Raw genomic sequence first — 25,758 nt, forward strand, 5'->3', positions numbered from 1 at the left:
CATTGGTTGATAGGCACTTAGGTTGGTTCCATATCTTTGCCATTATGAATTGTGCTGCAGTAAGTATACATGTGCAGGTGTCTTTTTGATATAATTACTTTTTTCCTTTGGGTACTCAGTAGTGAGATTGCTGGATCAAATGGTAGATCTACTTTTAGTTCTTTTTTTTTTTTTTTTTTTTGAGATGGAGTCTTGCTCTGTCGCCCAGGCTGGAGTGCAGTGGCCGGATCTCAGCTCACTGCAAGCTCCGCCTCTGGGGTTTACGCCATTCTCCTGCCTCAGCCTCCCGAGTAGCTGGGACTACAGGCATCCGCCACTTCGCCCGGCTAGGTTTTTTTTTTTGTATTTTTTAGTAGAGATGGGGTTTCACCGTGTTAGCCAGGCTGGTCTCGATCTCCTGACCTCGTGATCCGCCCGTCTCGGCCTCCCAAAGTGCTGGGATTACAGGCTTGAGCCACCGCACCTGGCCTACTTTTAGTTCTTTTAAGAAATCTTTATATTGTTTTCCATAAAGGTCGTACTAATTTATATTCCCACCCGCAATGTGTAAACCTTCCCTTTTCACCATAACCATGTCAACATCTATTGTTTTTGGACTTTTTAATAATGACTATTCTGACAGAGGTAACATGGTATCTCATCATGGTTTTAATTTGCATTTCCTTGGTTATTAGTAATGCTGAGCATTTTTTCATATGTATGTTGGTTATTCATGTATCCTCTTTTAAGAAATATCTGCTCATGTCACTTGCCCACTTTCTAATGGTATTGTGTGGTTTTTTTTTCCTGCTGACTTGTTTGAGTTCCTTGTAGATTCTGGATATTAGTCCTTTGTCAGATATATAGTTTGCAAATAATTCCTTCTATATTATTGGTTGTCTGTTTACCATAATAATTATGTCTTTTGCTGTGCAGAAGGTTTTTAGTTTAATTAGGTGCAACTCATTTATTCTTGTTTTTGTTGCATTTGTTGTTGGGGTCATAGTCATAAATTCTTTGCCAAGGCCAATGTCCAGAAGGGCTTTTCCTAGGTTTTCTTCTAGAATTGTAATGGTTTCAGATCTTAGATTTAAGTCTTTGATCCATCTTAAGTTGATTTTTGTACAAGGTGAGATATTTTTGTATAAGGTGATTTTTGTGTAAGGTGAGAAATAAGGAGAGAGATGTGGCTATCCAGTTTTCCTAGTACCATTTATTAAATAGGCTGCCCTTTCCCTAATTTATGTTTTTGTATGCTTTGTCAAAGATCAGATGGTTGCAAGTATTTGGCTTTATTTCTGGGTTCTTTATTCTGTTCCATTAGTCTATATATCTACTTTTTTTTTAATAGTACCATTCTCTTTTAGTAACTATAACCTTGGAGTATAATTTCAAGTCAGGTAATGTGATGCCTCAGATTTATTCTTTTTGTTTAGGATTGCTTTGGCTATTCAGGCTCTTTTTAGGTTCCATACGAATTTTAGACTTTATTTTTCTAGTTAGGTGAAAAATAATGTTGGTATTTTGATAGCAATTGCATGAAATCTGTAGATTGTTTTGGGCAGTATGGTCATTTTACAATATTGATTCTCCCAATCCATAAGCATGGGATATTTTTCCATTTGTTTGTGTTGTCTGTGATTTCTTTCAGCAGGGTTTTGGAGTTCTCCTTATAGACAACTTTCATTTTGTTGTGTAGGTATATTTCTAGGTATTTTATTTTATTTTGCAGCTATTAGAAATGGGATCATGTTCTTGATTTGATTCTCAGTTGATTGCTGTCAGTGTACAGCAATGCTACTGATTTATGTACACTGATTATGTCACCTATAACTTTACTAAATTTATTTATCAAAGTCGGAGTCTTTTTGAGGAGTCTTTATGGTTTTTGAGGCATATCATCATATTATTGGTGGACAGTGATAGTTTGACTTCCTTTTTTCTAATATGGATGCCGTTTATTCCTTTCTCTTGCCTGATTGCTCTGGCTAGGACTTCCAATACTATGCTGAACACAAGTGGTGAAAGTAGGCATCCTTATCTTGCTCCAGTTCTCAGGAGGAATGCTTTCAACTTTTCCCTATTCAATTTGATGTTGGCTGTGGGTTTGTCATACATGGCTTTTATTATTTTGAGGAATGTCCCTTCAATGCCTAGTTTTTTTGGATTGAATGTATGCCTAGTTTATGATAGCATTTCTATCAGGAAAGGAAGCTAGTTTTTGTTTTTTGTTTTTTTTTGGCAAAGTCTCGCTCTGTCAGCCAGGCTGGAGTGTGGCGGCACAATGTTGGCTCACTGAAACCTCCGCCTCCGGGGTTCAAGCAATTCTCCTGCCTCAGCTTCTTGAGTAGCTGGGACTACAGGCGTGTGCCACCATGCCTGGCTAATTTTTTTGTATTTTTAGTAGAGATGGCATTTCACCTTGTTAGCCAGGATGGTCTCTATCTCCTGACCTCCTGATCCACCCACCTAGGCCTCCCAAAGTGCTGGGATTACAGGTGTGAGCCACCATGCCCAGCCAGGGTGCTTTTTCTGCACCTATTGAGATAACCATATGATTTTTGTTTTTAATGCTGTTTATGTGATGTATCACATTTATTGACTTCTGTATGTTAAACTATCCCTGCATCCCTGGGATTAAATCAGCTTGATTGTGTGTATTATCTTTTTGATGTGCTGTTGGACTTGGTTTGCTAGTATTTTGTTGAGGATTTTTGTGTCTGTGTTCATCAGGGATATTGGTCTGTAGTATTCTTTTTGTTATGTCCTTTCCTGGTTTTGGTATTAGGGTGATACTGTCTTCATAGAATGAGTTTGGAAGTATTCCCTCTCTTAATTTTATGGAATAGTTTCAGTAAGATTGGTACCAATTCTTTGAGTGTCTGGTAGCATTCAGCTGTGAATCCCTGGACTTTTTTTGTTGGCAATTTTTGAATTACCAATTCAGTCTCACTGTGTGTTATTGGTCTGTCCAGGATTTCTATTTCTTTCTGATTTAATGTAGGAGTGTTGTATGTTTCCAGAAATTTATGCATTTCCTTTGGATTTTCTAGTTTGTATGCATAGAAGTGTTCATAGTAGTCTCGAATGATCTTTTGTATGTCTATGGTATTGATTGTAATGTCTCCGTTTTCATTTCTAATTGAGCTTGGTTGAATCTGCCTTCTTGGTTAATCTAGCTAATAGTCTATCAATTTTGTTTATCTTTCCAAAGAACCAACTTTTGTTTCATTGATCTTTTTTGTATTTTTTTTTTGTTTCAATGTCATTTAGTTCTGCTCTGATCTTTATGATTTCTTTTTGACTGCTAGCTTTGGGTTTGGTTTGTTCTTGTTTTTCTAATGCTTTGAAGTGTGATGTTAGGTGGTTCAATTTGTAATTTTTTTTCAGACTTTTCGATATAGTCATTTGGTGCTATAAACTTTCCTCTTAGCACTGCTTTTGCTATATCCCAGAGGCTTTGATAACTTGTATTGCTAATATCATTAATTTCAAAGAATTATTTAATTTCCATCTTGATTTCACTGCTAAACGCCAAATCATTCAAGAGGACATTGTTTAATTTCCATGTATTTGCATAGTTTTGAGGATTCCTTTTGGAATTGATTTCTAGTTTTATTCCACTGTGGCCTGAGAAGATACTGATATGAATTTGATTTTTAAAAATTTATTGAGTTTTGTTTTGTAGCCTATCATATGGTGTGTCTTGGAGAATGTTGCATATGCTGATGAGAAGAATGTATATTCTGTAGTTCTTGGGTAGAATGTTCTGTAAATATCTGTGAAGTCCATCTGCTCTAAAGTGCAGTTTAGGTCCAGTGTTTCTTGTTGACTTTCTGCCTTGATGATATGTCTAGTGCTGTCAGTGGAGTGTTGAAGTCCCCTATTCTGTTGCTGTTTATCTAATTTCTTAGGTCTAGTATTAATCATCTTATGAATCTGGGAGCTCCAGAGTTAAGTGGATGTATATTTAGGGTTGTAATCTCTTCTTGTTGGATTGATCCTTTTATCATTATATAATAACATTGTCCTTTTTTTTTTTTTTTTTTTTTTTTTTACTGTTGTTGCTTTAAAATCTGTTTTCTCTAATATAAGAAGAGCTACCTTTGCTCATGTTTGGTTTCCCTGTTTGCAAAATATCTTTTCCACATCTTTACCTTGAGTTTGTATGAATCCTTACATGTTGGGTGAGTCTCTGAAGACAGCAGATGTTTGGTTTGTGATTTTTAAATCCATTCTGCCAATCTGTCTTTTAAGTGGAACATTTAGGGCATTTATGTTCAATGATAATATTGAGATGTGAGGTACTGTTCCAGTCATCCTATTGATTGTTACCTAGATCATTTGTTTTATTTCATTGGATTATTTTTTTACAGGCCCCGTAAGTTCTGTGCTTTAAAGAAGTTCTATTCTGGTGCATATCAACCTTTGGTTTCAAGATTTAGAACTCCTTTTAGCATTTCCTGTAAGCCTGGTCTGATAGTGACAAATTCCCTCAGCATTTGTTTGTCTGAAAAATACTTTATTTCTGCTTCATTTATGAAACTTAGTTTTGCTGGATGCAAAATTCATGAATGACTATTATTCTGTTTAAGGAGGTTAAAGATAGGACCCCAATCACTTCTGGCTTATAAGGTTTCTGCTGAGAACATGTATCTTTATAGGACTGTGTTTTCTATTTCATGACCATATGATGTTTCTTAAAGTTAATTTTTTAAATGTGCACTTCTTTTATGTTTTTGTTTTTCTTTATCTTTCTGTACTGGGACTAGGACCTCCAAAATAATCTTAGCTAAAAATAGCAATAGTGGACATCTTTCTTTTATTCCTCATCTCAAAGGAATACTTTAAGCATTTCACTAAGGATGAAATGAAGTATTTCTTGTGGGTTTTTCATAAATACCATTCACCAGGTCAAGGAAATTGCCTTTTAATCCTGTTTTAAAAATGATTACATTTATATTTGTTTGTTTTATTTCATTCAACAATTTTTATGTATCTATTAAGATAGGTCATATGAGTTTTCTCTTTTATTGGTTAATGTGGTACATTAGTTGATTTTTTTATATAAATGCAACTGAATTTTTGGAATAAACTCATTTTAGTCATGATGTATTATCCTTTTTACATATTGGTGGGTTCATTTTTCTAATATTTTGTTAAGGATTTATACATCTCTATTTATCTGTGAGATTAACTTGTAATTTTCTTTGTTTTCATTAGCATTGTCAGGCTTTGATGTCACATTCTCTTCATAATTTGAAAAGTATTTTTTCTTTGTCTAAATCTTTGAATAGTTTCTTTTTAAATTACACTTTAAGTTTTGGGATACATATGCAGAACGTGCAGGTTTGTTACATAGGTATACATATGCCATGGTGGTTTGCTGCACCCATCAACCTGTCATCTACGTTTGGTATTTCTCCTAGTGCTATCCCTCCACTAGCCCCCCACACCCCGACAGGCCCCAGTGTGTGATGTTTCCCTCCCTGTGTCCATGTGCTCTCATTGTTCAACTCCCACTTATGAGTGAGAACATGCGGTGTTTGGTTTTCTGTTCCTATGCTGAGGATGATAGTTTCCAGGTTCATCCGTGTCCCTGCAAAGGACAGAAACTCAGTCTTTGTTGTGGCTGCATAGTATTCAATGGTATATATGTGCCACATTTTTTTTATCCAGTCTATCATTGATGGGCATTTGGGTTAGTTCCAAGTCTTTGCTATTGTGAATAGTGCTGCAATAAACATAAGTGTGCATGTGTTTTTGTGGTAAATGATTTATAATCCTCTGGGTATATACCCAGTAATGGGATTGCTGGGTCAAATGGTATTTCTGGTTCTAGATCCTTGAGGAATCACCACACTGTCTTCCACAATGGTGGAACTAATTTACATTCCCACCAGCAGTGTTGGTAAAAGTGTTCCTATTTCTCCGCATCCTTTCCAACATCTGTTCTTTCCTGACTTTTTAATGATCACCATTCTAACTGGCATGAGATGGTATCTCATTGTGGTTTTGATTTGTATTTCTCTAATGACCAGTGATGATGAGCTTTTTTTCATGTTTGTTGGCTGCGTAAATGTGCTCTTTTGAGAAGTGTCTGTTCATATCCTTCACCTACTTTTGATGGCATTGTTTTTTCCTTGTAAATTTGTTTACATTCCTTACAGACTCTGGATATTAGCTCTTTGTCAGATGGATAGATTACAAAATTTTTCTCCCATTCTGTAGGTTGCCTGTTCACTCTGATGATAGTTTCTTTTGCTGTGCAGAAGCTCTTTAGTTTAATTAGATCCCATTTGTCTATTTTGGACTTTGTTGCCACTGCTTTTGGTGTTTTAGTCATGAAGTCTTTGCCCATGTCTATATCCTGAATGGTAGTGCCTAAGTTTTCTTCTAGGGTTTTTATGGTTTTAGGTCTTACATTTAAGTCTTTAATCCATCTTGAGTTAGTTTTTGCATAAAGTGTAAGGAAGGGGTCCAGTTTCAGCTTTCTACATATGGCTAGCCAGTTTCGCCAACACCATTTATTAAATAGGGAATCTTTTCCCCATTGCTTGTTTTTGTCAGATTTATCAAAGATCAGATGGTTGTAGATGTGTGGTGTTTTTTCTGAGGCCTCTGTTCTGTTCCATTGGTCTATATCTCTGTTTTGGTACCAGTACCATGCTCTTTTGGTTCCTGTAGCCTTATAGTATAGTTTGAAGTCAGGTAGTGTGATGCCTCTAGCTTTGTTCATTTTGCTTAGGATTGTCTTGGCTATATGGGCTCTTTTTTGGTTCCATATGAAATGTAGTTTTTTCTAATTCTGTGAAGAAAGTCAGTGGTAGCTTGGTGGAGATAGCATTGAATCTGTAAATTACTTTGGGCAGTATGGCCATTTTCATGATATTGATTCTTTATGAGCATGGAATGTCTTTCCATTTGTTTGTGTCCTCTCCTATTTCCTTGAGCAGTGGTTTGTTGTTCTCCTTGAAGAGGTCCTTCACATCCCTTGTAAGTTGTATTCCTAGGTATTTTATTCTCTTTGTAGCAATTGTGAATGGGAGTTTACTCATGATTTGGCTCTCTGTTTGTGTATTACTGGTGTATAGAGGAATGCTTGTGATTTTTGCACATTGATTTTGTATCCTGAGACTTTGCTGAAGTTGTTTATCAGCTTAAGGAGATTTTGGGCTGAGACGATGGGGTTTTCTAAATATACAATCATGTCATCTGCAAACACGACAATTGGACTTCCTCTCTTCCTATTTGCATACCCTTTATTTCTTTCTCTTGCCTGATTGCTGTGGCCAGAACTTCCAATACTATGTTGAATAGGAGTGGTGAGAGAGGGCATCCTTGTCTTGTGCTGGTATTCAAAGGGAATGCTTCCAATTTTTGCCCATTCAGTATGATATTGGCTGTGGGTTTGTCATAAATAGCTCTTATTATTTTGAGATATGTTCCATCAATACCTAGTTTAATGAGAGTTTTTAGCATGCAGGGGTGTTGAATTTTGTCGAAGGCCTTTTCTGCATTTATTGAGACAATTGTGGTTTTTGTTATTGTTTCTGTTTATGTGATGGATTATATTTATCGATTTGTGTATGTTGAACCATCCTGGCATCCCAGGGATGAAGCCGACTTGATCATGATGGATAAGCTTTTTGATGTACTACTGGATTCAGTTTGCCAGTATTTTTTTTATTTTTAAATTTTTTTATTATACTTTATGTTCTAGGGTACATGTGCACAACTTATGGAGGATTTTTGCGTCGATGTTCATCAGGGATATTGGCCTGAAATTTTCTTTATTTGTTGTGTCTCTGCTGGGTTTTGGTATCAGGATGATGCTGGCCCCACAAAATGAGTTAGGGAGGAGTCCTTCTTTTTCTATTGTTTGGAATAGTTTCAGTGGCCATCTTGCCAGCCACCCCCAAACTCTGAATAGTTTCTATAGCATTGAGATTGCGTATTACATTTGAGTCTAGTGGAATTCACAGAACAAGCCAGTTGAGCCTTGACATTTTCTTTTGGGAAGGTTTTTGATTACTGATTAATCTTCTTTCATATTGTAAGATTATTTAGGTTTTCTGTTTATTCATGAGCCAATTTGGGTAAGCTGGTTTTTCCTAAGACTTTGACTTTTTCATCTGAAAAATTTATCACTCTAATACTATACTATTTTTTTTGTTTGTTTTTGAGACAGAGTTTTGCTCTGTTGCCTAGGCTGGAGTGCAGTGATATGATCTTGACCCATTGCAACCTCTGCCTCCCAGGCTCAAGTGATTCTCGTGCCTTAGCCTCCGAGTAGCTGGGATTACAGGCATGTGCCACCATGCCTGGCTAATTTTTTAATTTTTAGTAGAGAGAGAGTTTTGCCATGATGGCTAGGTTAGTCACTATATGATTTTTAATAATAAGATCTTAAATATTTTTGTAATATTTGTGGCATTTGCAGTAATATTCCCATCTCATTCCTTGTCTTGCTCATTTTTGTCTTTTTTCTGTTTTTAAGATAATTTATACTCATGGTTTGTACATTTCAATAACTAAGTCAACTTTTTGATCCTCTTTATTATATGTTTATTATTCATTTCATTTATGTTTTTGTCTTTATCATTTTCTTCGCTATACTTTTTTAGGTTTATTTTGTTACTCTTTTTCTAACTTCTTGAGATGGATGCTTAGCTCATGAAATTTTAGTCCTTTTTTCTTCTCTAATGTAAGGTTTTAAGCATATATATTTTCCCCTATGTATTGCTTTTTTAGCTACATGGCCCCAGGTATTGATATGTAGTTTTAAAATTATTGATTAGTTAAAATTATTTTTCTTACTTTTATAATGATTTCTGTCTTGATCCATGGGCAATTCTAGAAGTGTTTCTTCATTTCCAAGTTTGGGAGTGTTTTTTGTTTTTACTGTATTAATTATATTGCAGTAAGTGAATATATTTTCTGTAATTTCAGTTATTTTAAATGCATATTTTATATGTTTTTAGTTATTTAAAATATATTAAGACTTGCTTTATGGATCACAACATGATCACTTTTTGGAAAATGTTACGCGTTTGTAAAGAAATTCTACAATTGTTGAGTCAGTCTTTTATATTTGGTCATTTATTAATCATATTTTCAAATCTTCTATGTCCTTACTGATTTTTTGTCTATTTGTCCTGTCATTTATTGAAAGACGTGTTAAAAATCTTCAGTAATGATAGTTTGTTTATTTCTCCTTGTAGTTCTGTCAATTTTTTGCTCTATATATTTCAAGTCTTTGTTACTAGATATATTTCAATTTAAACTTGTTATAGATTCCTAAAGATATTAAAACTGTTTTTTCCCCTGTTGTAAATTGAATTTTCATTGTCAGTAAGGCTTTTGCCTTAAAGTATATTTTCTCTGATGCCAGTCTAGCCTGAAGTAATATTTTTTTCTGGTGTACATATCTTCCATTTTAAAAATTTCACTCTTTCTGTAGTCATATTCTTCTGTATTCTTCCAAAGAAATAAAAGAGAAACTTGAAAATATCTAAGGGAACCTAAAGCCTATAAAGAGCACACAGATATGAAAAAGAGACAACTTCTAGAAATTTAAAATATAATAATCAAAATTAATTAGTGGACAAGAATATCAGCAGATTAAACATAGGCATAGAGAGAAATATGAACTGCAAATTAGTTTGAAGAAGTTGTACACAATGCAGCCAGACAGATTATATAGGAAATAGGTTAAGAGGCGTAGAAGATAGAAGGAAGAGGTATAAAAAATATACATCAATACGGGGGAGAAGAGAGGATAGAGTGGTTGCAGAGAAAATATTTGAGGGGCGGTAGCTTAGAACTTTCCAGAATTGAGAGAGACCTTAACCTACCGATTCAAGAAGTCCAGTGAATTCCACATAGAATAAAAGGAAATCCATACAAAGATATATCAGGATGTATCTGCAGCATACCCCAAAAGAAAGAGAACCTTAAAGGTAGCCAGAGAGAAGAGTCAAATTACCTGTAAAGGAGGAACCTTTCTTTATTATTGATATTTTTTGCGAGTATTGAATGCTAGGTTAAGCAGTTTTATAAGTTAAAGGATATAAATGTGCAGTTTGGGAGGAACCTAGGTTTTGTCTGAGCCTTTGAAAATATAAACTAAAATTCATTCCATTTGTTTTTGTTTGTCTTTGGCAAACACTCTTTGCCTGAAAAAGTAGATACTGTGCTTTGAGTTAGAGCTCTTCATCAATTTTTTTTTGGCCTGGGAATTTCTTACTTTCTTGGCAGCAAATTGAAGCAGTTAAGATTTTTTATAAGTAATATTTTATTTAGATTTTTTTGTCATCTTCAGTAGGAGGGTTAATCCGGATGTCTAGCTGCTATAGTACCAGAAATTGCAGTTGCTTTATTTTCTTTTAATTGAATTAAATCTGACCCTGAGGGCTGACTGGTTATTTACTGGGACTCCCTCCCAATCCAGTGTCACACTACAATTTGGGAAAGGGCAATGGGCATGGAGGAAGAGCTTTTAAACTCCCTTTCCTTGTGTTTCTACTGACATTCAGTTGATAAAGACAATGGCAGTCCTGCATCTTGAGGGTGGGTGGGGTTGGGGAATGGATGCTCTCATAGAGAAATTCTCATTCTTTCTTATCAGATCTCTCTCTCTCTTTTCGGAAGAAATCCCTCAGTTGTCAAAATCTCTCTCTTTAGGCATTTGGTATATTTTCTTCAAGGGGTTTAGGCTTTTGCAAAAGCAGTTTCTACAAAAACATTAAGTTAACAAAAATCAGAGGAGTGAGGAAATACTACTTAAGGCCAAGGTAATTGCTTAGAATAGGAGGGAGGGGAAAGATGGGTCAAATTAGCCTGCCAATCCAAGAGGCACAGTGTTATAGCTCTAATAGTGACATTTTAAATAAATTACAGTAGGCTTCCAGAGAAGGATAATATTTGAACCAGGCCAAGAGCATCTAACTCAAATGTCTAGCAGTCAGGCATGAAATACAAATTAATAAAATAAGTTAGCATAAGACAAAGTGATGAGAATTATGGAGTAACTTGAGAGTATATATCCCATGTAAAGATAATGAAATTCAAATTTAAAAATAACTACTATTACACTCTCTAGGTCAATGAAAATCACTAAATTTCGTACTGTATTCAGTATGTGGGCTAACAGTTTATAATCTTTGAAGCAGTCTCCAGTTAAGTGTAGAGAAGAAATATTTTCCTTCTATCCTTCAGGTTTGTGGCTGAGGCTCTGTAACAAAAGACAGATTAACAAGATAAAAGCACACAAGTTTATTTGGTGTAAGTTTTATGTGACATGGGAACCCTCATAAGAAAATAAAAGCCTGAAAAAGTGATTAAATCTGGATGTTTTTACGCTAGGTTTGATGAAGAGTGGAAAGTCATGGAAAATGAAATAGAGGACAGAAGAGTGGCTATGAGCTAAGTATAGCTAAGGGTAGCATGGCCTGTTTGTTTTGATTCCTCTCAGCATCCCTCCATCTTCGGAGATAAGGATACTCTTTTTTTTTTCATAGGAAGAGCACCTCTCATATGAGGATATCAAGACCTGCTTCAGGGGAGACAAGGGAGATCACAGAGTTCTTCTTGCACCTGATATTTCTTAGATTCCTTCAGCTTAAATATCCAATTCTGTCACAATGTTATATTTCGGGGTAGCATATCCTTAAGCCTGTTATTCCAAAGAACAAGAAATATTTATGTGTAGTGTTATGGATAATTCAGAAGAAATTGACATTTGACTATTAGGTTTCCTAAGGATTTTTACTTGCTTGGAAAAGGGAGTCTTAGTTTTATATACTTACTTTTGTGTATAGTTTTTTGTTTGTTTGTTGTTTCAGTGTCAATTAGGAAGTAATGATAGTAAGAAAAAATTGAATTTTTCCTCGTCACCAGATTTTTTTTTTTTTTTTTTTTGCAAAGGAAAAGTATGTCTTTTCTTTCTTTTTCTGGTCTCTTCCTTTGCTGTTTTTGTTGGGTAAAAAACATCTCTTCAGGGGGTAGCCCTACACATTCTCTTATACTCTTTGTATTTATATGCTTTAATGAAAATTACTGTGTATATATATCTGTACTATATAACCTGTTTATCATTTTTAAAACTGTGTGTCAGTTGTGAAATAAATGTAATAGGTCTTGAATAGTATTTAAAAAATGAAATGGCATAACTTGAAATTTGTTAGAAGATATTAGAGTGTATCACCTATAATAAGGGTGAGTATTGCTTTATAAAACTTGTATTTTTGTTTGTGTGTGTGCTCACAATATAGAAGTATTTCTTTTTTTTTCTTTTTTTTATTATATTTTAAGTTCTCGGGTACGTGTGCACAAGGTGCAGGTTTGTTACATATGTATACGTGTGCCATGTTGGTGTGCTGCACCCATTAACTTGTCATTTACATTAGGTATATCTCCTAATGCTATCCCTCTCCCCCTCCCCCACTGGAGAGGATGTGGAGAAATAGGAACACTTTTGCACTGTTGGTGGGACTGTAAACTAGTTCAACGACTGTGGAAGACAGTGTAGCGATTCTTCAAGGATCTAGAACTAGAAATACCATTTGACCCAGCCATGCCATTACTGGGTGTATACCCAAAGGATTATAAATCGTGCTGCTATAAAGACACATGCACACGTATGTTTATTGTGGCACTATTCACAATAGCAAAGACTTGGAACCAACCCAAATGTCCATCAAAGAAGTATTTCTTACTATGCATTATGATCACTGGGGTTTGAAAGCTGGATGAAATATTAAAATAATACCAGATTCCTGCCTTAATGAATTTAAAATCTGCTTTATTTAAATCCTACTTTATTTCTTAACTTTTCAGAAAGAAAAGTGATCTTAAAAGATGTAATTGATGTTTTCACTAATTCACCTAAACCATCCACACCATTCAACAGTAAGTATAGTAAAATAATAAAAATTGAAAACCAGTTTCTTATGTCATTATACGATATCCTATATTTTCTAAAATATAGTTTGTTTCTCTCTGTATTTTCAACACTTTCCTGTTTGCTTTGCTTTATTTGAAATGTTGTAATCTGCTTTCTTATTCCTTATCATATTCAATTTATGCTTTTGTATAATGAATTATTTAGAATTACATACCTAGAATATGCTTCCTTAAAGCAAATAATTTGTCTCAGTATTATGCTTTATTGTAAAAGTATGCATCCTTCGCATTACTCTAGTACAGTTTTCTCGCACCTTTATTAATAGCCACATGCTTATTTTCCTCACCTATAGTGAAACATGTTAATTAAGGAAAGTACAAGAAAGATCTAGTGTTCTTAAAATTAGTTGGTAGACTGGTAAGAGATAAACACTCTCTGATGTTAAGATAGTATATGACTGTTTTTCAGTCTGTAGCAAATTTATATTTTTAGTGTTTTCCTTTCCCCAACTATTTGGCTTCTTGGCCTCATTCTAAGAGCTACCTCTTGCCTACCTGTTCTTGAAAAGCTTTGCAGTCTGTGAAAGACCAGAGCATGTAGCAGAAACACCTTTCAGGGATAACAGTTACTGAAAAAAATGGACTTTACAAAATAAATTGCAGAAACTCAACTTTTACCTGGCTAGGGGTATGTTGAACATTTTTTATTATTTAACTGACTTCTAAAAACAAAGCCCATAGGTATGTTTTAAAAGCCCTTTAACTCAGAATGTCTTCTACGGTAGGCTGTGGATGTTATATCTTAAAAGGGGCTTTGCCCCAACTTCTTTATCTGTTTTCTGTTCTTCCTGTATTTACAGATTTATTTAGAGAGATTAAAACTCTTGATAGTATCAGAAATGATACAATGCCTGTAAATGAACTGAGCTCCAAACTTTTGAGTGCCGGAATTCCAGTAAGCAACAAGACGTTCCAAGAGATCTTGAGACAAGCATCTGTTGATGGTGAATCCTTTTTGAAAGAGCAATCTATTTTGAGCTTAACGAAGTCCTAGTTTTAGTTTTACTATGTGCTTGGGATAGCTGTTGTGTATATGTATATTTTATTTTATTTTTTGATCCGTGAAAGTGTTTATTTTATTCGTTTTTAAATTTTGAGATAGGGTCTCGCTGTCTCCCAGGCTAGAGTGCAGTGGCATGATAATGGCTCACTGCAGCCTTGGCTTCCTGGGCTCAAGCCATCCTGCCTTAGCTCACCAAGTAGCCGCCACACCTGGCTAATGTGTATTTTTTGCAGAGACAGAGTTTCGCCATGTTGCCCAGGCTGGTCTGAACTTAAGCTATCCACCCACCTTAGTCTCCCAAAGTGATGGGATTGCAGGTGTGAGTCACCACGCTCAGTCCAAAAATGTTTAGTTTTTAATTGGCAAGTGAAAAATACATATTTATGGTATACAATGTAATGTTTTGAAATCTGTGTACACTGTGGATGATTAAATCAAGCTAATTAACGTATCTATCACCTTAAATCCTTATAATTTTTTGTGATAGCATTTGAAATGTAGTCTTTTATCTGTTTTCAAGTATACAATACATTATGAACCATAGTCACCTTGCACTAAAATAGGTCTCCAGAACTTACTCCTCTTATCTAACTGAAATTTTGTTTCTCTTAACCAATATCTCCCCTCAAATTCTGCAGTCCCTGGTAATCACCATTGTCTTCTCTGCTCCCATTACTTCAACTTTTTTAGATTCCACATATAAGTGAGATCATGCAGTATTTGTCTTTCTGTGCCTGCTTTGTTTCACCCAGCATAATGTCCTCCAGGTTCATCTATGTTGTTGCAAATGACAGGATTTCCTTCATTTTTAAAAGGCTGAATAGTATTCTATTGTGCATATATATTTATAACATATAGATAGATGTCATATTTTTAAAAATCTATTCATCTGTTGATGAATGGGCACTTAAGTTGATTCTTTGTCTTGGCTATTGTGAGTAGTGAGCTGCAATGAACATGGGAGTGCAGATATCTCTTTGACATGCTGATTTCACTTCCTTTGGATATATACTTGGAAGTGAAATTTCTGGATCACATGGGAGTTCTATTTTTAATTTTTTAAGGAACTTCCATACTGTTTTTCATAATGGTGGTACTAATTTGCATTCCCAGCATAACTGTACAAGAGTTCCCTTTTCACCACTTCCTTGCCTACACTTGTTAAATTTTGTCCTTTTGATAAAAGCCATTCTTACATGTGAGAGGTAAACTGGGTCTTAGAAATAAAATGAAAACATAGGCACGTGGAGAGCTAATTAAAATTCATAGGTTTTTCTACTGGAAATATTTTTAAGAGCCATCCTCCATTTAGCATCAAATCTATAAAATATATGCATCAAAATTTAATTATTTAAGCCAAGTAAATTCCTTTAGTTAGAATTTCTTGTTTTGATAAAATTGATTGTGGGTAAAACTATTTTAAATTAATTGACTTTTATCCTGCTAATTTCTAGAAATTACAAAAATTTCCCATCCCTACCCTTTGTCATGGTTATTTAATGGTTATTAGGATTGACACTTTGCCATTTCATAATCCTTGTACCTTACTTTTTAGAAAATAATAATGTAAGTCTCAAGAAAATTTTGGAGAATTTGAACACAAGTAAGCCAACTTCTGTATTTGAAGGTGGGTAAATCAATATTTTATTTAGATATTTAGATAGTTTTCATTGCCTCTTGTTATTTTTAAAACAGCTTTATGATATATAATTGATGTAAAACTGTATAATTTTATATTTAAAAGGACATATTTTGATTAAGTGTAGACATATGCACACACCTATGCAACCATCATCACAATCAAGATAATAAATATATACCTTACCCCTAAAACTTTCTCATACCCTTTATAATCTCTCTTGCCATTCTCCACCTTTCCCACATTCCCAGGCAACCACTGATATGCTTTCTTTCACTAGAAATTTGTTTTTGCATTTCCAATATTTTTTTGTAAATGAATGTGCTCTTTTTTGCTGGCTTCTTTCACTCAGCATAATTATTTTGAAATGTATCCATGGTATAGTGTGCATCAGTAGTTCATTATTTTTATTGCAGAATAGTATTCCACTTTATAGATATGCCACAGTTTATTTTCCTGCTGATATAGGTAAATTAGGTTGTTTCCAGGTTTTACCTATGACAAACACAGCTTCTGTAAACATTCACATACAAATTGTTGTTATGAACATAAGCTTTCATTTCTTTGGGCAATTACCAAGGGATATACTAACTGAATTTGGTAGATGCATGTTTTACTTTTTAAGAGTATGCCGAGCTGTTTTCTAAACTGGTTTTACCATTTTGCATTCCCAAGAGCAGTGTATGAGAGTTTCAGTTCCTCCAAACTCTTGCCAATACTTGGTATATTCAGTCTTTCAAATTTTAACCATTCTAAGAAGTATATAGTAGTATCTCATTGTGGTTCTACTTTGCATTTTCTTAATGACTAATGATGTTGAGCATTTTCTCATATACTTATTTGTCATGTGTATATTCTTTGGTGAGGTGTCTGTTATAACTTTGCTCATCTTTTTAAGTTGGCTTGTTTGTTTTCATATATATATATATACATATATACTTATAAATATATATACACACATATATTTTTTTAGAGATGGGGTTGGTCTCTGTTGCCTGTTTTCATATTTCTTCATGTATTCTGGATACAAGTCTTTTACCAGATACGCGCTTAGCAAATATTTTCTTCTAATCTTTTGTCTCTTCATTTTCTTTTCTTTTCTTTTTTTTTTTTTTTTTTTTTGAAACGGAGTCTTGTTCTGTCACCCAGGCTGGAGTGCAGTGGCCGGATCTCGGCTCACTGCAAGCTCTGCCTCCCGGGTTCACGCCATTCTCCTGCCTCAGCCTCCCGAGTAGCTGGGACTACAGGCGCCCGCCACCTGGCCCGGCTAATTTTTTGTATTTTTTAGTACAGACGGGGTTTCACCGTGTTAGCCAGGCTGGTCTTGATCTCCTGACCTCGTGATCCGCCCGTCTCGGCCTCCCAAAGTGCTGGGATTACAGGCTTGAGCCACCACGCCCAGCCGTCTCTTCATTTTCTTAAGTGCCTTTAAAAGAGGGTTAATTTTAATTTTGATGAAGTCTAGTTAACCAATTTTTTCTTTTATGGACCATGCTTTTGGTGTCATGTGTAAGATATCTTGTTCTTACCCAAGTTTGCAAGTTTTTAAAAATCATATGTTTTATTGTAAAAGTTTTATAGTTTTTGGTTTTACATTTTTGATGTATAATTCAAGTTAATTTTTGTATGTGGAGTAAAGTATGGAGTTTTTTTAACATGTGGTTATGTAATTGTTCTATTGTTGAGAACACTATACTTTCTCCTCTGAATTGCCTTTGTACTTTTACAGAATATTACGTGTATAGAATATTATATATAAGTGGAATGTTTATATATGTAGAATGTTTCATAAATGTGTATTTATGGGTTCTCTATTCTGTTCCATTTTTTTTGTCTATCTTTACACTAATATTATACTGTCTTGATTATTGTAGTTTCATAACAAACATTGAAATCAATCAGATAATGTCAGCCCTTCAACTTTGTTCTACCTTTTAAATGTTGTTTTGGGGCTGGGCATGGTGGTTCACGCCTATAATCCCAGCACTTTGGGAGGCTGAGGCAGGCGGATCACGAGGTCAGGAGATGGAGACCATCCTGGCCGACATGGTGAAACCCTGTCTCTACTACAAGTACAAAAATTAGCTGGACGTGGTGGCACATGCCTGTAATTCCAGTTACTTGGGAGGCTGAGGCAGGAGAATTGCTTGAACCAGGGTGTCAGAGGTTGCAGTAAGCCAAGATGGTGCCACCCCAGCCTGGCGACAAAGCGAGACTCTGCCTCAAAAAAAAAAGTTGTTTTGGCTATTTAGGTCTTTTACAGTGTCATATAAATTTTATATTCAATTTGTAAATTTCTGCAAGCCTGCTGGGGTTTATTGGAAAAATCAGTAGGCTCATGAATTAGGATTTTTTAAAAACTTGACAGCTTAGTTCTTTGCATTGATCCTGTTAAATTTATTCATTACTTAGAAGTAGCAGGGTATAATTTATTATTCATAAATGAAAAGTTAAAAAATTCTACCATGTTTGTTTTCTTTTAAAGACTTTGGTTGTAGAGATTGGCACAAATTATTTAAAAGGGTTGTATAGGTCATAAAAATTCATTACATTAAACCAACCTTATCCTAGAGATATGAGTCATCAAATTAATTTTGGTTTGAGCTGGAAAGTATTTTTCAGTTCATTGTTATATTCTGACATTAATAAAATAGTCAAACTTAACTATATTTGTTTTTATAAAGCACAAATGTATTATTTTTAATAGACATTTTGGAATATAGTTGTTTGAGTTTCACAAGTAATCCAGTGTTCCACTTTAGAAAGTATATATGTAGTCTTCAGAAATTTTTAGTAATACTTCACTGCAACAATTTAGAAGCAGTCATGGTAGGTAAATGTTGTGCTTTTAAATTTTACCTTTTTCTTTCTGTATTGTACACTGCCTTTTGAATTAATATCATAATTTAACTGTGCATATGTTTTTAGGGAAAATATTCTAGTTTTATTAGGTAGTTATAATCCTTAAATTCACTGATAGTTTTAAGACAACAGTATAACTATAAATGAAAGCAGTTTAATTCATTTTAAACCATTTTTAACCTTTGCTATTCTAAAAGATGAACAAATGTTGCTAACAAAGAGTTGTTGTTCTTGTTAACAAAGAATAATTATCTCCATATACATTTCAGTTGTAATCCTTTTTGATCAACATAAGGACCATTTTATATAGTTTTGATGCAAATGTGGAATGTTATGAGCGACGCAACAGAAGATTGGCCAAATAATAAAGATTAGATATGATATATATTTAAAGGCATTTCCTATGAGTAAAGGGCAGAGATGTGTGAATAAAGGGTATATAGCAATATAAGAGATAAAATTATATAGAAGATAATGGTATATATAGTAGATAAAGATATCAATGTATATAACAATATAGAAGATACGACTAAGTAATAGAACCAGGAAGGCAGAGAGAGGGTGATTAGCTGCGAGGGAAAAATATACAGAGGCCAAGATACGAGTTTATAAAAGTAGAAGTAGATTTACTACCCAAAGAAGTCTGTTGTTGAAGGACTTTTCCTTTCCTTTTCTCTCTTTATTTCAGTTAGGAATGAGAAAGTGACCTGGTGTGTCAGGACTCTTTGGGATGACTGGGAGGACTAGAGTAGTCTTAAACTGAATTTGTGGCATCAGTCTAAAACATTCTAAAAGGGCTTAGGTTTACTGAAGAATTACATGTGGAGATGGAGAGAACTATCTGGCTTGTTGGAAAAAATTAACTTACCTAATAAGTTAATTCTGTAACTTTTTGTGCACTTATACTCTGCCTCTTTTAAATTTAAAAAAGTTTTATAAACTAGAGATTTATGTTATGAACAGTAATCTTGAGTGTATGATGATTTGTATAACTAATATTTATTTGTTTTTAAATTTCAGCATTTATTTTAGATATAGGCAGTACATTTGCAGGTTTGTTACATGGGAATATTGTGTGATGCTGAGGTTTGAGGTATGGATCCTGTCACCCATGTAGTGAACAGAGTACCAGATAGGTAGTTTTTAACCCATCTACCCCCACCGCCTAGTAGTCTGCAATGTCTGTTGTTCCCATATTTATATCCATGTGTGCTTAATGTTTAGGTCTCACTTATATGTGAGAATGTGTGGTATTTGGTTTTCTATTCCTGTGTCAATTTGCTTAGGATTATGGCCTCCAGTTCCATCCATGTTGCTGTAAAGGATATGATTTCATTCTTTTTTATGGCTGCATAGTGTCCTATGGTATATATGTACCATGTTTTCTTAATCACTTCAGCATGGATGGGCACCCAGGTTGATTCCATGTCTTTGCTATTGTGAATAGGTCAGTGATGACTATAGGAGTGCATGTGTCTTTTGGTAGACTTTTTTTTCTTTGGGTATATACCCAGTAATGGGATTGCTGGGTGGAATGGTAGCTCTGTTTTTGGGGGAATTTTGTTTGTTTGTTTGTTTTTGAGATGGAGTCCCCCTCTTGTCACCCAGGCTGGAGTGCAATGCCATGATCTCAGCTCACTGCAACCTCTGCCTCCCAGGTTCAAGCGATTCTCCTGCCTCAGCCTCCTGAGTAGCTGGGATTACAGGCGTGCACCACCACGCCCGGCTAATTTTTGTGTTTTGAGTAGAGACAGGGTTTCACCATGTTGGCCAGGCTGGTTTCAAACTCCTGACCTCAGGTAATCCACCTGCCTCGGCCTCCCAGAGTGGTGGCATTGTAACAGGCTTGAGCCACTGTGCTTTAAGTTCTTTGAGAAATCTTCAGACTGCGTTCCACAGTTGCTGGACTAATTTACATTCCCACCAACGTTGTATAAACATTTCCTTTTCTCTGCAGCCTCGCTAGCATCTGTTGTTTTTTTGACTTTTTATAATAGCCATTCTGACTGGTGTGAGATGGTATCTCATTGTGGTTTTGATTTGCATTTATCTGATGATAAGTGATGCTGAGCAGTTTTTCATATGTTTGTTGACCACTTGTATGTCTCCTTTTGAGAAGTGTCTGTTCATATTCTTTGCCTATTTTTTAATGAGCCTTTTTTTTTTCTTGTTGGTTTCAGTTCCTTATAGATTTGGAATATTAGGCCTTTGTTGGATGCATAATTTGTGACGATTTTCTTCCATTCTGTGGGTTATCTGTTTGCTCTCAATAGTTTCCTTTGCTGTTCAGCAGGTCTTTAGTTTCATTAGGTCCCACTTGTCTATTTTTGTTTTTGTTGCAATTGCTTTTGAAGTCTCAGCCAAAAATTCTTTGCCAAGGCCTATGTCCAGAATGGTGTTACCTAGGTTATCTTCCAGGGTTTTTATAGTATGAGGTCTTACATTTAAATCTTTGATCTGTTTTATTTTTTGTATATTGTTAAAGGTAGGAGTCCAGATTCAATCTTCTGCATATGGCTTGCTATTATCCCAGCACTATTTATTGAACAGGGAGTCCTTTTCCCATTGCTTGTTTTTGTTGGCCTTGTTGAATACCAGACGGTTATAGGCATGCAACTTTATTTCTGAGTTTTCTGTTCTGTTCCAATGGTCTATGTATCTATCTATTACTGGTACCAAGATGTCTTGGTTACTGTGGCTTTGTAGTATAGTTTGAAGTCAGTCAATGTGATGCCTCCAGCTTTGTCCTTCTTGCTTAGTATTGCTTTGGCTATTTGGGCTCTTTCTTGGTTCGATATGAATTTTAGCATAGTTTATTTCTAGTTCTATGAAGAACAATATTGGTAGTTTGATAGGAATAATGCTGAATCTGTAAATTTCTTTGAGCAGTATGGCCATTTTTACACTATTGATTCTTCCAATCCGTAAGCATGGAATGTTTTTCCATATGTTTGTATACTCTCTTAGCAGTGTTTCATAGTTCTCTTGTGGAGATCTTTCACCTCCTTGGTTAGCTGTATTTCCTAGTATTTTACTTTCTTTCTGGCGGTTGTAAGTGGAATTGTGTTCTTGATTTTAATCTCAGTATGGATATTGTTGGTTCATAGAAATGCTACTGATGTTTGTACATTGATTTTGTATTCTGAAACTTTAGTAAAGTCATTTATCAGTTCTAGGATCCTTTTGGGAGTGTGGATATTCTAGAGATAGAAGCATATTGTCAGCAGAGAGATAGTTTGACTTCTTCATTTCTTATTTGGATGACTTTTATTTCTTTCTCTTGCCTAATTGCTCTGTCTAGGACTTCCAGTACTTTGTTGAATAGGAGCAATGAGAGTGGACATCTCTGCCTTGTTCCAGTTTACAAGGAGAATGGTCTGAGCTTTTGTACATTCAATATGATCTTGGCTGAGGGTTGTCATAGACAGTTCTTATTATTTTAAGATATATTCCTTGGATGCCTAGTCTGCTTAGGGTTTTCCTTTCTTTTTATCATAAAGGGATGTAGGATTTTATCAAAAGCTTTTTCTATATATATTGAGTTGATCATATGGCTTTTGGCTTTTAGTTCTGTTTATATGGTGAATCACAATTTTTGATTGTGAACCACCTTGTATCCCAAGAATAAAACCTACTTGATCATGGTGTATTAACTTTTTGATATACTGCTAGATTTGGTTTACTGATATTTTATTAAGGAATTTTGTTTCTGTGTTCATCAGGAATATTGTCCTGAAATTTTCTTTTTTCATTGTGTTTCTGCCAGATTTGGGGATCAGTCTAATGCTGTCTTCATAGAATGAGTTAGGGAGGAATCCTCCTCCATTTTTTTTGGAATAGTTTCAGTAGGGTCCTCCTCCTCCATTTTTTGGAATAGTTTTAGTAGGATTGGTATCAGTTCTTCTTTATATGTCTGGTAGAATTTGTCTATGAATCCATCTGGTCCAGAGCTTTTTTGTTGTTGTTGTTGGTAGGTTCTTTATTACTGATTCAATTTCAAAAGTTGATATTAATCTATTCAGGTTTCTAATCTCTTTCTAATTCAATCTTGGGAGATTGTGTTCTTCCAGGAATCTATCCATTTCTTCTAAGTTTTCCTTTTGTGGGCATAGAATTGTTCACAGTAGTCTCTGAGGATCTTTTGTATTTCTGTGGGATCAGTTGTAATATCACCTTTATCGCTTCTGATTGTGCTCATTTGGATCTTCTCTTTTTCTTTGTTAATCTAGCTAACAGTCTATCGATCTTATTTTTTTTGAAGAACCAACTCTTGGTTTCATCGATGTTTTGTATGGATTTTTACATCTCTATTTCATTAAGTTCTCTAATTTGAGTTATTTTGGTTTTTTCTGCTAGCTTTAGGATTATTTTTCTAGTTCCTTTAGGTGCAAAGTTGGGTGATTAATTTGAGATCTTTCTAACTTCTTGATGAAGGTATTTAGAGCTATAAACTTTCCTTTTAACACTGCTTTGGCTGCATCCCAGAGATTTTGATAAGTTGTGTCCCCGTTTTTGTTATTTTCCAAGAAGTTTTTGATTTCTGCCTTAATTTCACTGTTCATCCAGGAGTTATTTGGGAGTAAGTTTGTGTATAACTCCTTTTTAAAGTACTTGAAGCATGGCTATATTCCTAAAAAAGAGGAGAAAGCTCATAGTGTCTTAGATAAGACCAAGGAGGAATCCAGAGTGCTTGAGCTTGAAAAAACTTCTAACATTTCTATTGTCTTCACAGAAGAACTCTTACATCTATTTCCTGTAACCTTGAAACTCCTTAGATCACACTTTTTCTATATATTTTATGGCATTTGACTCTTGTAAATAGCTATCTTTTAGTTTAAAAAATAAATACTAGGTTTTAACATTTAGGGTAAAGATTTAGGCACAATATATTCCTAAAACCTTAATACACCCACACTTTTGGGAGGACTTTTAATAGGAGAGTAAAAGTTGTGAGGAAGAAGCAAAAAAATGAATGGGACATCAAAGTATGTAAGTAGAAGAAAATTTAGGACTAAGATTTTTACCCCCTGAAATTTGGGCAGTTCCATACAGGCAGAGATGAGCCCTAAAGTCCCTCTCACTGATATAACATTAAACATATCCCTCAGCGATACAATAATGGTGGTATTTTTATTTTTTAAAAAATGATAATTTTATTTAGTTAAATTTTTTAAAACTCAGTCAACTAAAGTTTTTGATATTAAGACAAAAGTAACTGATCATTTCAGCGAAATGCTTGGAATAAAGGAATTTGGGGCTAGTATTTATTAATTTGGGAATCATAGAGATAATATTATTTGAGAGATATGTTTGGACAGTAGTCTAAAATTTTAGGTACATTGTTGTTCAGAAGTTTAGAAAGTAAAAATATTATTTCCAAAGAGTGTTAAGTAACTTACAGAATCTCCGTTTGCTTTCAGATATAGACACTGCCCTCAGTACTGTCAGCTTGATGAACTGTGACAGAGTTCAAGTTAGTGACTTGAAAAATGCTTTTGAGGACCTCAATATTTCTTTAAAGCCTGAAGAACATCAGATGTTAGTGAAAACACTTGACGCTGATGGTATATATAATCACTATAAGTTTATTTTTCTAATAAAGTGACAGTAGTTTTTAAATTCCCGTTTCTTATTTTCCATTCATTACTCCTTAAAATTTTTTTTCTTTATTCTTTTAATGGAAAAGACATTCTGTAATTTATCTTGATAGAAAATATTTGAATAAGGTTAATAAGATTTTTTTAAAGCCCTTACTTTATAGTCCCATCAAGTATCCTGTGTTGATTCCATCAGGGTATGTTTGTTTTCAGCACTTACTATAGAAATCAGAAAAGGTGCAGTGCAGTAGGTACAGTAGTCCTCCTTTATCTACATGGGATATGCTTTAAGACGTCCACTGGATGCCTGAGACCATGGATAGCACCAAACCCTCTATATACCATATTTTTTCCTATATGCACATACCCATGATAAAGTTTAATTTATAGATTAAGCACAGTAAGAGATTAACAATAAAGGAGAACAATATAACAATATACTAGCGTCACTACTCTTGCACTTTGGAGCCATTATTAAGTAAAATAAGGGTTACTTGAATGCAAGCACTTCAGTACTGCAACACTTGATCTGATAACCAGGATGACTACTAAGCGACTAACGGGCAGGTAGTGTATACAATGTGGATACATTAGACAAAGGGATGATTCAGGTCCAGGGCTGGAGAGATTGGTATGGTGGAATGGTGTGGGATTTTATCATACTGCTCAGAAAAGTGTGCAATTTAAAAATTATAAATTGTTTATTTCTTAAATTTTCCATTTAATATTTCAGACTGTGCTTGACTGTGGGTAACTGAAACAGAGGAAAGTAAAACTGCAGATAAGTGGGGACTATTGTAATTCTCTGAGGTTGTGCTAGTGTGAAACGGCTATTAGACAGGAAAAGACTAAATAAGGACATTCCCTCCCTGTACCTGAGATAGTTATGACATGAAGTTGAGTGTAAATCTTCAGCGATTTCAGAGAAAAGAATGTATAATTTTCAAATTTTGTTAGTTATTGTGTGCACTTTTAAAAATTAATTTAAAATCACTCCTGAAACGTATTTTCTTTTTTACATTATTAAATGGATTTGGCATTGCTTAACCAGTTTATTGACTGGGGTCACTGCAGGGCATAACTTCAGAAGCACATTATCTCTGCGTGAACAATACCCCTTAGTGTTGTATAACCCAGCCTACATAGTTATATGTGACAGACCTGATCATGAGTGCCTGTTATTTGTCAGGAATTATATAATACATAATGGATTCAAAGAAATATAAAATATTCACACTTAGAAAACTTTCAGTCTAGTTAGTGAGACAAAGTATATATATAAAATATGAATAAAAATACAACAAAAAGGTGTGTAACATATAGGAGATGAAAGTTTAGCAAATTGTGCAGTGTTATGTGGAAGTTCTTGAATACTTGCCAGAGAAATAGTGATGATACTGAGTTGAATAAGAGTTTAGAGAAGAGCTGTTTCATTCATTCAAAGTTTATTTAGCACTTATTGCTTGCTAGGAATTAAATATGTAGAGAATTTCTCAAGAGTTTACAGACTACTGAGATAGAAACAATGAGGATACCAATAGTTAAATACTATGATAGAGGTAAACAGAGTGTTATGGAAACATATACAATATGCATGAACCTAACCCACCCAGAGTTGGATAAGGTAATAAGAAGAGGCTTCCTGGAGAAAATTATGTTGGAGTTGAGTTTTGAAATACAGGCATACCTCATTTTATTGCACTTTGCTTTAT

The 25,758-nt window shown here is 34.6% G+C and overlaps 1 protein-coding gene across 1 annotated transcript in view; it reads left to right on the plus strand.

Annotated features, from left to right (window-relative positions):
• Positions 1–25,758, plus strand: part of EFCAB13 (EF-hand calcium binding domain 13) — a 240,572-nt gene that overhangs the window by 157,688 nt on the left and 57,126 nt on the right. Inside the window, exons 34-36 of the mRNA XM_074020056.1 lie at positions 12,820–12,891; positions 13,746–13,889; positions 15,504–15,575. Coding sequence (XP_073876157.1) covers positions 12,820–12,891; positions 13,746–13,889; positions 15,504–15,575 — 288 coding nt within the window. The remainder of the gene's footprint in view (positions 1–12,819; positions 12,892–13,745; positions 13,890–15,503; positions 15,576–25,758) is intronic.

This window comes from Macaca fascicularis, chromosome 16 (assembly GCF_037993035.2).
Source record: "Macaca fascicularis isolate 582-1 chromosome 16, T2T-MFA8v1.1".
NCBI lineage: Eukaryota > Metazoa > Chordata > Mammalia > Primates > Cercopithecidae > Macaca > Macaca fascicularis.